At 36.7% G+C, this 13099-nt stretch overlaps 1 protein-coding gene across 1 annotated transcript in view; it reads left to right on the top strand.

Moving 5' to 3' along the window:
• The first annotated feature begins 9170 nt into the window (after positions 1–9170).
• Positions 9171–13099, top strand: part of LOC121417165 (complement C3-like) — a 110779-nt gene continuing 106850 nt past the window's right edge. The window contains exon 1 of the mRNA XM_041610757.1: positions 9171–9396. Within this exon, the coding sequence (XP_041466691.1) occupies positions 9323–9396 (74 nt within the window). The 5' untranslated portion in view covers positions 9171–9322. The remainder of the gene's footprint in view (positions 9397–13099) is intronic.

The raw sequence follows: 13099 nt of genomic DNA, 5'->3' as shown, positions 1-13099 counted from the left end.
CCTTGAGCATAACAAGGTGGATATGTGCGCAATATAAATACCCTATATTATTATTATTATGCCGCGATGTTTCATCTACTTTTTAAGTTTGACGTTTTTCACTTTGAAATTTTATTCATTTCTAAAACATTTTACTTTTTTGAAATTTTTAAAATATATTTAAAAAAACCCTAAATAACATTATGATTTTTGTAAGATGATTGGATTTTTTTGGTTTGCTTGAAGTTTGAACTTTTTTCCTCTTTCTTTCTTTTCTACCCTATCCTTCCTGCTTGCCATTTTTGTTCCTTCTGTCTTTATTCCATATCTTTCTTTCTTGAACCTTTCTTTCTGTCTGTGTGTTCATTTTCCTTTCTTTAATTCCCTCTTTCAAATTTTCTCTTTTATTTCCTTAATTCTTTCTTTTCTTAAAATTTTCTTTGCTTCCTTTTCCCTTCCTCTCCTATTTCTTTTCATTTTCTCTCTCCTTCCATTATGTTCTCTTTTTCATCATCTCCATTCTTCCATCCCTCTCCTTCCTTTCTTTGTTTTTTCCTTCTAATTCTTTTCCCTTATTCTTTCTTTCCCTTCCTTCCTCTTTCCCTTCCTGTTTTTCTTCTTTCAAAGAATGATGGAATCATTTTTCTTTTCTCCTTTCTTTCTTTCTTTCTCCCTTTTTCTTACCTTTTTCCTTTCTCTCTTATTTTGTCTTATACACACATTTTCCCTACCTTTCTTTTTCTTTCTTCCGATATTCATTTCAAAGAATGACAAAAAACTCTTTCTCTCTTTTATTCTTTCTTTCATCCTTCTTTTTTGTAACTTTCTATTATTTTTTAAATACCCTTTTCCATCACTTTCATTCCTTCTCAATTCATCTCTTTTCTTTCTCTCCTTTATTCTTTCGTTCACCCTCCCTTCCAATTCTTTGTATTTTTTCACAAGTCTAACACTGTGTAGCCTTCTTTGCTGATCTTTGTTTGTCGATTGTCCCGTATTTCATTTTGTGAAATCTGGTCACCCTGGTCAAGGGAAAAGGGCGAATTCAAACTTAGCCTGTGAAACATTTCTTATACATTTCCCTTGCCTCTTTAGTCCAATAAAATAAAACGGACACATTCAAGCATTGTGTAACAATTTTGCCACCAAAATTAAAATTTCAATACTTAATTAGCACAACCTTTACCCTTTTTGTGCCAGCTAGATCTGAAGACATAACTGAATCTGAACAAATTTGTTTATATCAGACATCTCCAGCATTTTCTTACTAAGTGATTATCATTTAGAGTGAGTTAACATTTCATTTTTCATTTGATACTTGTTTTTTCCACACTTTTCAAAAGCTTGACAATAAATAATAAAATTAAAACCAAGCGTAATTAATGTCATGTAAATCACAGCTCAGTGTAAAGCAAATATCACCACGATGGTCTCTGTGTGTGGGGAATTGGGGTGGGGTGCAGTGCACTCTCCAAAGTGTTTTGGGCAAGGAAACAGGTTAAAAAGGGTAAAAGATATCTTCAAATCAATTTTACTAGCTAAATTCCACGTGTTCTTCATGATTAGGGTCTATTTTTATTCGCATAACTATTTCAAAGATCATTTTTAACTAACTTTTCAAAAGTCAGTGGTGCTCACTCAAGCGGAAATATCTTTCGGCACTTATATCGTCATTTGCTTAAATGATCTGTACCAATGTTAAAATGTGGATAAATCTTCAGGATATTGCAAATGTATAGTTTTACGGATTTTTTTTCGAAGTGTAAGCTTTTTTATGATACGCACTGTATATTCATGTTCCCTCTCATAATCTGAAACGGGCGCTGATTTTTTTTTTCGTTTACAAATATTTTTCTCCAAGATATCTTTACAGCAAAACCGATGAAAGTTTAAATAACAATAAAACGGTGGATATTTCAATATTATTTGCAAATTCAACTTTTAGATATCGTCAAGAGCGTGTGTAGTTTCTGTACTTCGGAGTGCTGATTTGTATAGTTCAAATTTGCCGAACGAGGAAAATCAGCACTCTGAAATGCAGTCACTAAACACGCTCTTGAAGAACTAAATTAGCTCTTCGTTTTTGTCTCACCTGCATAGCAGAGTGAGACTACAGGCGCCATTTTTCCGGCGGTGGCGGCGTCAACATCAAATCTTAACCTAAGGTTAAGTTCTTGAAATGAAATCATAACTTAGAAAGTATATGGACCTAGTTCATGAAACTTGGCCATAAGGTTAATCAGGTATTACTGAACATCCTATTAGAGTTTCATGTCACATGACTAAGGTCAAAGGTAATTTAGGGTCAATGAACTGAGACAATGTTGGGGGAATCAACATCAAAATCTTAACCTGAGGTTAAGTTTTTGAAATGTCATCATAACTTAAGAAATATATGGACCTAGGTCATTAAACTTGGACATAAGGTTAATCACGTATCACCCAACATCCTGCATGAGTTTCACGTCACATGATTAAGCTCAAAGGTCATTTGGGGTCTGAACTTTGGCCGATTTGGGGGTATCTATTGAATTACAATCGAAACTTTTTTGTTGAATTACCATCCTATCTCTGTAAGTGTATTGGTCTGGTACATAAAACGTGGAAATAAGAGCAACCAAGTATCACTGAACATCTTGTGCGAGTTATAGTAGTTTTCAAAGTCAGCACTGCTGCTATGTTGAATCGCGTGATGCAGTCGAGACGGCCAGAGGCATTCCACTTGTTTTTTAGAAACAGTGCACCTGGAATTCTGGTAGGTGTTTAGAAATGAAGAAATGTACCAAAACGTATTTTTGTAGTGAAACCCCCTTTTCTGGGGGGGGGGGATGTCAAATTTACATCAGCACCACAGTCAGGGCCCTGACCCAATTTAGGCCAGAAAATTGGGGGAAGGCACGGGGTTTATCGTGGGCAAGGTGAACTAAAGCTTACATTGCTTTTTCCTCAAAGAGAAAATGATTTCCGCATTCGGGTTCTACCCGTTACACGTCAAGCACAAAATACCCCGCTTTCTTCCTCTCCCTGTTATTTAATTTCCAAATGGAGCTCACTTCATAATTTCTAGAAACTGATGCACACATGCCACACTGCCATGATCATGGCCCGTCTTTTTTAAAGGACAAGTCCATTCCAACAAAAAGTTGAGTTGAATGAAAAGAGAGAAATCCAACACGCATAACACCGACAGTTTCATCAAAATCGGATGTAAAATAAGAAAGTTATGACACTATAAAGTTTCGCTTAATTTTACAAAACAGTTATATGCACATCCTGGTCGGTATGCAAAAGAGGAGACTGATGACGTCATCCACTCACTATTTCTTTTGTATTTTATTATATGAAATAGGAAAAATTTTCTCCTCATTGTCAAGTAAAACAACAATTAGTACGTGGAATTAGCATTGTTAAATACTATATGGTTGAGTCAAGTTGGACAAAGCAGTGATAGGCACAACTCAGTGGATGATGTCCATCACTCACTATTTCTCATGTTTTTTGTTGTTCGAATTACATATATTTCATTTTTATTTTACATATTTGACAATTATGCATAATTGTCAAATCTGTAAAATAAAAATGAAATATATGTAATTCGAACAACAAAAAACAAGAGAAATAGTGAGTGATGGACATCATCCACTGAGTTGTGCCTATCACTGCTTTGTGAAAATAAATAAAATTGTTAACTGCCATAACTTTCTTATTTTACATCCGATTTTGATGGAATTTTCAGCGTTATGCTAGTTTCATTTTTCTCTATTTACTCAAATCAATATCTTTCTGGGGTGAACTTGACCTTTAACGTAAGATGGAAATGCGATTTACTAAATTCTCTTGAACTGGTAGGTGAAAATTGGTTAGAGGCATTTTGGTCTGCCATAAAAGTTGAATTTGTATTTCCAAAACGTTAGAGGTTTTGATTTAAACCAATTTAAGGCTTTGATAAAGGTCAATGCAAATTATACCCGAGTCACGTACTTCATAGCAATCTTACACAAATGTAGTTGTAATTGTTTTTTAGCCGTTTGTCAGCTGTGGAAATATTGAATTCATCTATTCGTTTTTAATTCAAATGCCTCTAAAACTGTATGAAGGAGGAAAAAAAATCAAAACTGCAAGAGATAGTCTCACATTAATTAAAGTGAATATGTTTTCCTACCATGCAGAGTTGAACCGTTCATCTATTAGAGATAGTTAATGAAATACCCTTTCAAAAGACAAAAAAAAAACCACAAAATCTCAAAACGAACTATTTTGTGTTCCCTTCCATGATTTCCTTGTTCTCCTCAAATTCGTGGTTATGTTTTCTGTCTATATCGTAATTCCATCACTAAGTTAAAGTGAAAGGATATGGCTATATCATTCGTGGAAGTAAGACAATAAAAATCCAACTCACAAAACTTCCTGGCAGGTTCATTCCATTACCTTCCCTAGCAGTCATTCACCTATAGTTTTCCACGTTTCTTACCCCCCCCCCCCGCATGATAAGGAAGGATGTCTCTCTTAATGCGACCGGGACAGAATCGAAATCTCTGGACTCTGGATAACAACATATTTGCAATTGTTCGTCCGGTGCAAATCTTCGGATAATGTGCAGTCCCAGTCCACCAACTTTCGATAATAGCCTCTCGATCAGCCATGTCGTGAATTTAATTGCATTTTCTGCAAGATTCTGGAAAGTGACCCAAAACTAGGTAACACCCCTCATAAAATTCCTCTAGTAAATGACTCACTCACCTAACAGTAATTACATATCTATATTTCTAACCAATTTTAGTATACCAATAAACAATGTCACGCGCCTTACTCCATGTGGTTGCTGATTCCACTTCACTGGACTATATGTAGATGATAACAAATTTATATGTTCATGTACTGTAATTTTCTTCTAATATTGTTACCAGGGTCTCTAAGTATAGCAGTGTTTGAACCACTGACAGAGCCACCCTGGTAAAATAAGACGTAATAAATAAAATCTAAATAAATTTTCAAAGGAATTGATGCGTTGTAGAGAGTCACCTTGCAGTCAAATGCGAAAACTCTCCAGTGTTTTTTTTTTTTTTGGGGGGGGGGGTAGCTGGTCACAAATATTAGGTCCTAATCGTGGTGGCACGACAGTTTGCTCCTGCGACATTTGCGCGGGTGTTAATTTCTCAGAGGGCATAGGGTTAGGGTTGGGAATGTAACAGAATTTTCGATTCAGAGTAATGGCAACATAATTACTAGGGTTTATTTAGTTTTGGAGGTTAGATTTTATGTTTCGCTTAACGTGCAGACTTTGCCTTCGGAGGAAATGTCATGAAACCCGGCCTAGCCGCTAAGCCGCACGCAGGGGCGTCGATCAATTTTTCAGATTGGGGGGAGGCAAAATCATGAATCAACTTTCCAAAGGCGCTCGATCACACAAAACGAACGAACTCACCCACACCCCCCTACACCCCCCACACACATCGGCCTATATTATATATATGCAAATATATATATATACAATGTATATGACTCATGAGAAAGAGACACATATCTCACTCTCACCAACAATGCGAGTGCGAAGCGCAAGCTAAATTTTTTTGGTAAAGTGACATGAAAACAGGGAAAATGTACCTGTTTAAGTTTGTTTGTAGTAACTCATGAGGAGGATAGATAGATACATGTATCTTACTACACAGATAATGCGAGTGCCTAGAGCGAGCTGAAATTTCTTTATATTCTGACCTGAAAGCTTGATATTCTAAGCATATTTGGTACCAATGATTAAGATAGGTATCTAGAAGAACAATAGATGCGAAGCGCGAGCTGAAAATTTTGATATTTCGATCTGTAAAAAAAGTTTAATGGACGCTTTTAATAAAGAACAAGATATATATCCAACAAAAGATTATTGCAAATCGAAGCGGACTTTCTTTTGAGATTTAGAACTGAAAACGGGACATTCTATTCATCTATTTAATCATGAAAAGTGTGGGTTTTTCTACAGAAATTATTGAAAATTTTAATATTTCGATCTGAAAAAATGACAGTTTAATGGACGCTTTTAATAAAGAACAAGATATATATCCAACAAAAGACTATTGCGAATTAATCGAAGCGGGAGTTCTTTTGGGGTTTAGAACTGAAAACGGGACATTCTATTCATCTATTTAATCATGAAAAGTATGGGTTTCTTGCTACAAAAATTATGCGTGGGCGAAGCGCGAGCTGAAAATTTTTATATTCCAATCTGAAAAGCGGACATTTTGAGCATGATTTTGAATCAAAATCGAGTTGGTATCTCAATCTCACTTGCTGATTTCAGTGTAGCATCACAATCTTATTTTATTGTTTAGTTGCTCATGCGGAATTATTGGGGGGGCAGAACGATATGTTTGCCCCCACCCCAATATTCTCATTGGTGGGGCGATCGCCCCCCTGCCCCCCAGGATCGACGCCTCTGGCCACACGTACTCATACTGATATTTTACGTAATGCCCCCACCCCCAGGAAAGAAATGTGCACCTGCCACTGCAATTTTTTTATTTGGTCCAATGTTAATTCGTCCAATTACCAAATCATCTATCATTTGGTCTACCATCAGTTCGTCTAATATCCACATAATCTAATTTCGATTTCGTCCACTAGATCACTATTTCGTCTAATAATCAGTTCCAATAGCCATTGATTAAGTGTTAATTAGGCAAAATGAATGATAATAAAACGAATGTTACACCAATTGGTACAAGACGAAATGGTCATAGTCATAGACGAACTGGTGATCAGGCGAAAGTGATATGATTGGACCAAACGGTTGGTAGACGAAATGTTGATAGACGGAATGGCATTAGACTAAATGAAGTTAGACCATGTGGTGAGTGGACAAGTTTTAGACGAATCGGCAATTACCCCCACTGCCTGACCAACTGACTTCAAGTAGGAGAATCTTAGCGCCCAGGTAAGCATGGTAAGGTTGTTAGGACAAATGTTTTATCGATCACTTTTCGGGGATTTCCCCTATTTTCACAGAATGTATAAGCCCATTACCCGGTAACATAAAGCTCAGGGATTGATCGTAGCGCTGTTCTTCGTAATTGATCATACACAATAATCAATGCGATTAATTGTAGAAATCAACCCTACAATCAATGGCTAACGTTTGTGCTATGGAACCCGGGTCATTAGAAACACAGAGTTTCCTGTTATGTCGACCTCGATATCACCTTTATTTCCTGATTCCCAGGTAAAGGACTACCTATATTGAAAACATACTTTATTGTTATCTTATTGTTATGTGAAATATCCTTTATCAATCAATCAACAACAGAAAATCTACTGTATTACATTAAAAAAAACTTTCATTTTTAGATCGATCCAGGTTTTGGAATCATATTCCAAACGAAACAATTAGCTGTTGATCCTAAAATATGTTTAAATGTGAATCAAATTCTTTTTTTGGTCCAGCTCTGGGCTCAGGTAAGATGTACTGGCTGAACAAAATAAGTTATGCATTTGTTTTGTTTTCCACCCTTCTTCTTTTGGAAAGGTCCTGCGTTAGTTTTTTTTCTGCTCTCTCTTTTCTTATCTCACCCCTTCTCTCTCTTAGTTTGATTATTTCTCCACTTTCCCTCTCAATAATCAAAAATGTATTGTCTTGTATTGTGTTGAAATTTTTTGTTATTCATTTTGTGGAATATGAGAATAATTTTGTTGTTAATGCTTAGGTCCTCCTATGTATCATTATCGATGTAACACTATATTCTTTCAAATCTATTTTTGTCAAGCATGGTGAAAAGTAAAACAAACAAAAATATCAGATCGAATCAATATCAGAATATAGATCAAAGGTTAGCCAATTTAATGGCCTTTTATAAGATTTTGATATTGGATAAGGCCTATATGATCTTTCACGACAGGTAAATGGTTTAATTATGATATTTATGAGAAAAAAAATAACAAACAAAAAACAACAGGGGCCCGTTGCAGAAAGAGTTGCAATCAATCGCAACTCTAAAAATCAAGCGCAACTTGATTTTCAACCAATCAACAGCGCGCATTTGGGACTTGCGATTGATTTTTTGACTTGCGTTTAAACGCAACTCTTTCTGCAACGGACCCCAGTGCTTTAGTTTGTGGGATGAGGGATAAGGAAAGTAAAATATGAAATGGAAACTTTTTTCTTCTTCCACTGTTCTCACCTCCCCCCTCTCTTGAAAGACATGTGTAGTATTTCCATATAATCGTTGGTCATAATTCGGGATTTCATACCGATTATTTTTTATCAGGAATCGTTAGTCGCCGACAAATCCCTGCTTCTATTTATGTCGATTTCGTCATTTTATTTGGAAATTTGCCTTAAATTTAGTCAACATGCCTGGAGAGATGTAGGACGTATTTTAATCGAATTTGCGCATGCGTAGAACTAACCAATCGCTTCGGAGCGATCTCAACTTTCCACCTTTCTTAGATTACACACTTCAAAACTCTGGTGTTGATTTAACACCAGACCGGAATCTATATGTACACACCTGAGAAGTATTGAAACAACACCAGTTTGGAATCAAACCGATGCTGTTTTCATACTAATTGGTGTTGTATAAACACCTATCTGGTGTTAGACCAAAGCCAAACTGGTGTTGTTTAACACTTCTCTGGTGTGGACATAAATCACAGGCTGGTGTTAAACCAACAACGGAGTTTTTGCAGTGTAGAAGAGAGAGAGAGAGGGGGGGGGGTGCGCTCGAAGAGACCTACAAGAGTGGTGCACAACTTTGAAGTTTTAGATAGAAGGAATATATTCATATTGTCATGACTATTTTGGATAGCAATCGGTGGAAAAGGGTTGCCTTGTCCCCCCCCCGGTAGTTAAAGAAACAAACTCTTTCTATCAAGTAATCGTTTGGGGATCGATGGCATCTCTTGGTAATAAGAAATATGATTGAATTAAATAAAAAAAAATCCAACCAATCAATATAAAGATGTTTAAATATGATTTTTGTTGATTTGTTGATTGCTACTGCCTGTCCATGCAATTGGCAATGACTGGCCTCGGGTTTGACCTTCTTTTCTCTGGGGATATTTCTGGCCCGGACAATCCAGGTTATAAAATATATGTATCTCTTGTGTAAAAGAGAAAGTGGTTGTTATTTCCTGTTAAGACCTAATTAGGTGTATTCGAAATCCCGGATCCTGAAAGAGCTTGAAATTGAGGCAAATAAAAACGGTGTGCTACCTGGTACAAGCTTCAGTCGAGGCTTTTGAAATACTTCTACCAAGTTCGCTAACATACACTGGTTGATTTAACAAAGCTTCTCCTTTTGGTTGTCTGAAGATTGAACTGATTCAGCCCTGCTCGGTGTCCTAATCAACCATCATGGGGTTGGTTGCACTGTTCTTCGTCCTTTCCATTAGTGCATCGCTGATACCTGGAGGGATAACGAATTCTGCGTAAGTATAACACACAGGGGGTCTGTTGCATAAACTTTTTACCTGGGAAAACTCTGGTAAAAACTGAAAACTAAGGTAAATCTGATTTCTGCCATTGACTTCAACACAGGGCAAAAAACTTCGGTAGAAACAATCTGAGTTTTCGTAGGTAGAAAGTTTTATGCACCGGGCCCAGGGAGTGGATCATGTGCACGCGATTTGTGTGCTTCAGTCAATGACGACTATAGCTTGCTTGAATACTCCCCAGGCCGGGGTAATAATTGATTTGTAATGGTTCAGATAGCTAGCCCACACCATTATGAATAACCAAATTATCGTTATATAAATTCGAATGGTTCAGTCCCCGTTTGGTAGGATTTTATGGCAATTCATTCTTCGCTTTCAAAGGTTAAAGGTCAGGTCCACCCCAACAAAAAGGTGATTTGAATAAAAAGAGAAAAATCAAACAAACGTCGCATAGAAAATTTCGTCAAAATCGGGTGTAAAATAAAAAGTAATGACAATTCGAAGTTTCGATAAATTTCACAAAACAGTTATACACATCCTGGTCGGTATGCAAATGAGGGTAGTGATGACGTCATCTATGCACTCACTGTTTCCTTTGTATTCTCTTATCTGAAATATTGTCATCATGTGAAACAATGTTTTATTCCTCCCTGAACATGTGCTGTTCACATTGTTTTAAGATTTTATGGTTCTGTCAAGTTGGTCCTTATTGTCAAGTCTGCAAAATTGAAATATTGTATCATTCAAACAAAAACAAAAAATAACAAGAAATAGTCAGTGAGGGGCATCCTCGACTCATTCATTTGCATGCTACTGATTTGTGCATATAACCATGATAACTGTATTGGGAAATTAAGCGAAAGTTTAAATGTCAGAACTTTCTTATTTTACATTTTGATGAAATTTTCACCGTTATGATTGTTTGATTTTTCTGTATTTCAATTCAAATCAACATTTTTCTGGGGTGGACTTGGAGTTTAAGTAGCCCCCCCCCCCATCCCTGGATCTCGATCTTGTCCGTATTAAATCCTCATTGGTTTCCCTCATTTTGTTTTTTTTAAACACTTGTAGGCTTATATACATGGACAACAATATCAAATGAGCCTAATTTCTTGTCATTTTTTTTAACAAGTGCACACCTAGTTACCAATTATGCATATAGCATTCCTATTTATTTGAAAGCAGGATAAAAGAGCGTTGTAGATTAAATGCCTTGCTCACGGGCATAGGTGCCGCAGCCGGGGATCGAACCCTGGACTTTCCATGTATAGCCAGGCGCCTTAGACCACTCGGCCATCGCACCTCCACTCATCATTATTTCTTATGATGATTGATTTGGGGACGTAAAGGACATTTGCTTAACCCTTTCCTCGCGTAGGCCTACTTCCCACAAATGCACACTCGGTGCCGCGCGAGCGTTCCTCGCTAAAACAAATAATCCATTTTATGTATCCTTCGGTACCATAATAACATCATATGTGAAATTAAATTTTACCAAGTTCTGATCATTGGGTCCTATTATCCAAATAATAGGACCCAATTTATATTTATACAGAAACATATTTATACAGAAAGCTTGTGATATTCTCTCTACAACTTTGCTTGGAACATTTCCCGCCCTCAAAATGTTGCAGTGAAAAGTTATAGGGAGTTGAATTGAGAAAGTCCAGTTTAGCTCCTTATACCTCACTGAAATTCAGCACAGAGGGGTCTATGTGCAGTGCACAAATAAGACAAAATAAAGGGCGCATCAGTAGGTCGAATACTTTAGCCAATGCATTGAGTCTGGCTCATGTGTGTGTGTGGGGGGTGCGTGTGTGTGTGTATTTGAGTTTTGTCAGACGTGTATCAATCACATATGATTATTTACATCTGGGACCGACCTTTAACGTCACCATCCGAAAGACGTGACCAGAAGCTCGAATCTCTGCATCAATTTGTAACTTCCCCTCAACTTGGACAGGCGCACGCCACAACGCCCAGTTCATTTTGGGCTCTTAACTATTTTATTGAGAGTTGGATAAGAACCCAGGACCCACTCAACTATTAGTACCTAGTTTCCATTGATCGTGAAGTCTAGTCCTTGCGATTGGCAATTTACCGACGAAACCTCGACTGTCAAGATTCGCTCCCTCGCTCCACGATTCAACGGCGGTCTTAATCGTGGAGCAATCGCAGAGATATTTTCAGATCGTAACAGATCATATCGGATCAGTCGTGGCAATCGCATTGATCGTAGGGAAAAATTTGAATGGTTCAACTTTATATGAAAACGTAGCTTTCGTAAAGGATCACGCACAGTGGGAAAAGAGGTGTAGGATCCAACTCGTGGCTTGCTGGAATAATTATGGTTCCTCTTTCAAGGGAGACTAAAGGGGAATCCGACTCACCTAAATAAATAAATGAATAAATTCAGATACCGAAAAAACAGATATAGGTGAAAGAGCCTTAAAGGGATGGTCCAGGCTGAAAATATTTATAACTAAATAAATAGAGTAAAGTTAGCAGAGCAAAATGCTGAAAATATCATCAAAATCGGATGACAAATAACGATTTTTTTTAATTTTAAAGTTTATCAATATTTTGTGAAACAGCAATTGCACATCGTCATGAATATTCATTTGGTGGGCTGATTATGTCACGTCCCCACTTTCCTTTGTCTTATATTGTTACATGATATACTAGATATTCTTTTTTTTTATACATGTGTAAATGATGTGTATCCATTATATGATGAAGTAAATTGCGGCAACTCAATCAGTTGTCAATCCAATTGATTTAGTTGTTGGGAGAATATTTTTGAATAAACCTAATTTCATATAATTAAATACAAAAGAACAAGTGATGGATATGACATCATCAGCCCACCTAATGAATATTCATAAAGACATGCATAGAGACATTCATTCATAAAGACATGCATAAAGACATGCATAGTGGAGACATTCATAAAGACATGCATAGTGGAGCGTTGTGGTCCAGTGGATAAGTCTTCTGACTTTGAAACAGACGGTCGTGGGTTGGAATCCCAGCCATGGCGTAATTTCCTTCAGCAAGAAACTTATCCACATTGTGTTGCACTCAACCCAGGTGAGGTGAATTGGTACCCGGCAGGATTAATTCCTTGAATGCACGAGCGCTGAAAGGCAGCTCGAGCTAAAGCCGGGGTAATAATAATAACAACGCGCCTCGGAATAGAATATTTCTAGATAGATGGCGCTATAGAAATGCCTATTATTATTATTATTATTATTATTATAGAGCTGTTTCACCGGAATAATGCAAATGTTGAAATTCAATAACTTCGTTATTTGTCATCCGATTTTGATCAAATTTTCAGCATTTTGCTTTGTGAATTTTACTCTATTTATTGAGATATAAATATCTCTAACCTGGACCATCCCTTTAGATTTTAATATTATAAGCAGATTATGGCCAGGCCGCTCTTCTCCAGCAATTGTATGCCTAGAACCTAACTACATGTATTTTCATGGAAAGATTTGATTATTTTTACTCTTTAATTTGAGAACGATAGATGCACTGAATATTGTTGAATGGGATAGGAATATAAAACCAAGCTACAATAAGATGTTGATGACTAGATGACACAATTCCAATTTCATCAATTTCGTATAATTATTGTTCAATTCTTATTATTTTTAGCATTATCATAAGCAGTACGCGATATTCGATAGCA

The sequence above is a fragment of the Lytechinus variegatus genome, chromosome 6 (genome assembly GCF_018143015.1).
Source record: "Lytechinus variegatus isolate NC3 chromosome 6, Lvar_3.0, whole genome shotgun sequence".
Lineage (NCBI taxonomy): Eukaryota > Metazoa > Echinodermata > Echinoidea > Temnopleuroida > Toxopneustidae > Lytechinus > Lytechinus variegatus.
Note: the sequence above shows the minus strand (reverse complement) of the source record. Positions and strands in the feature narration are given on the sequence as shown.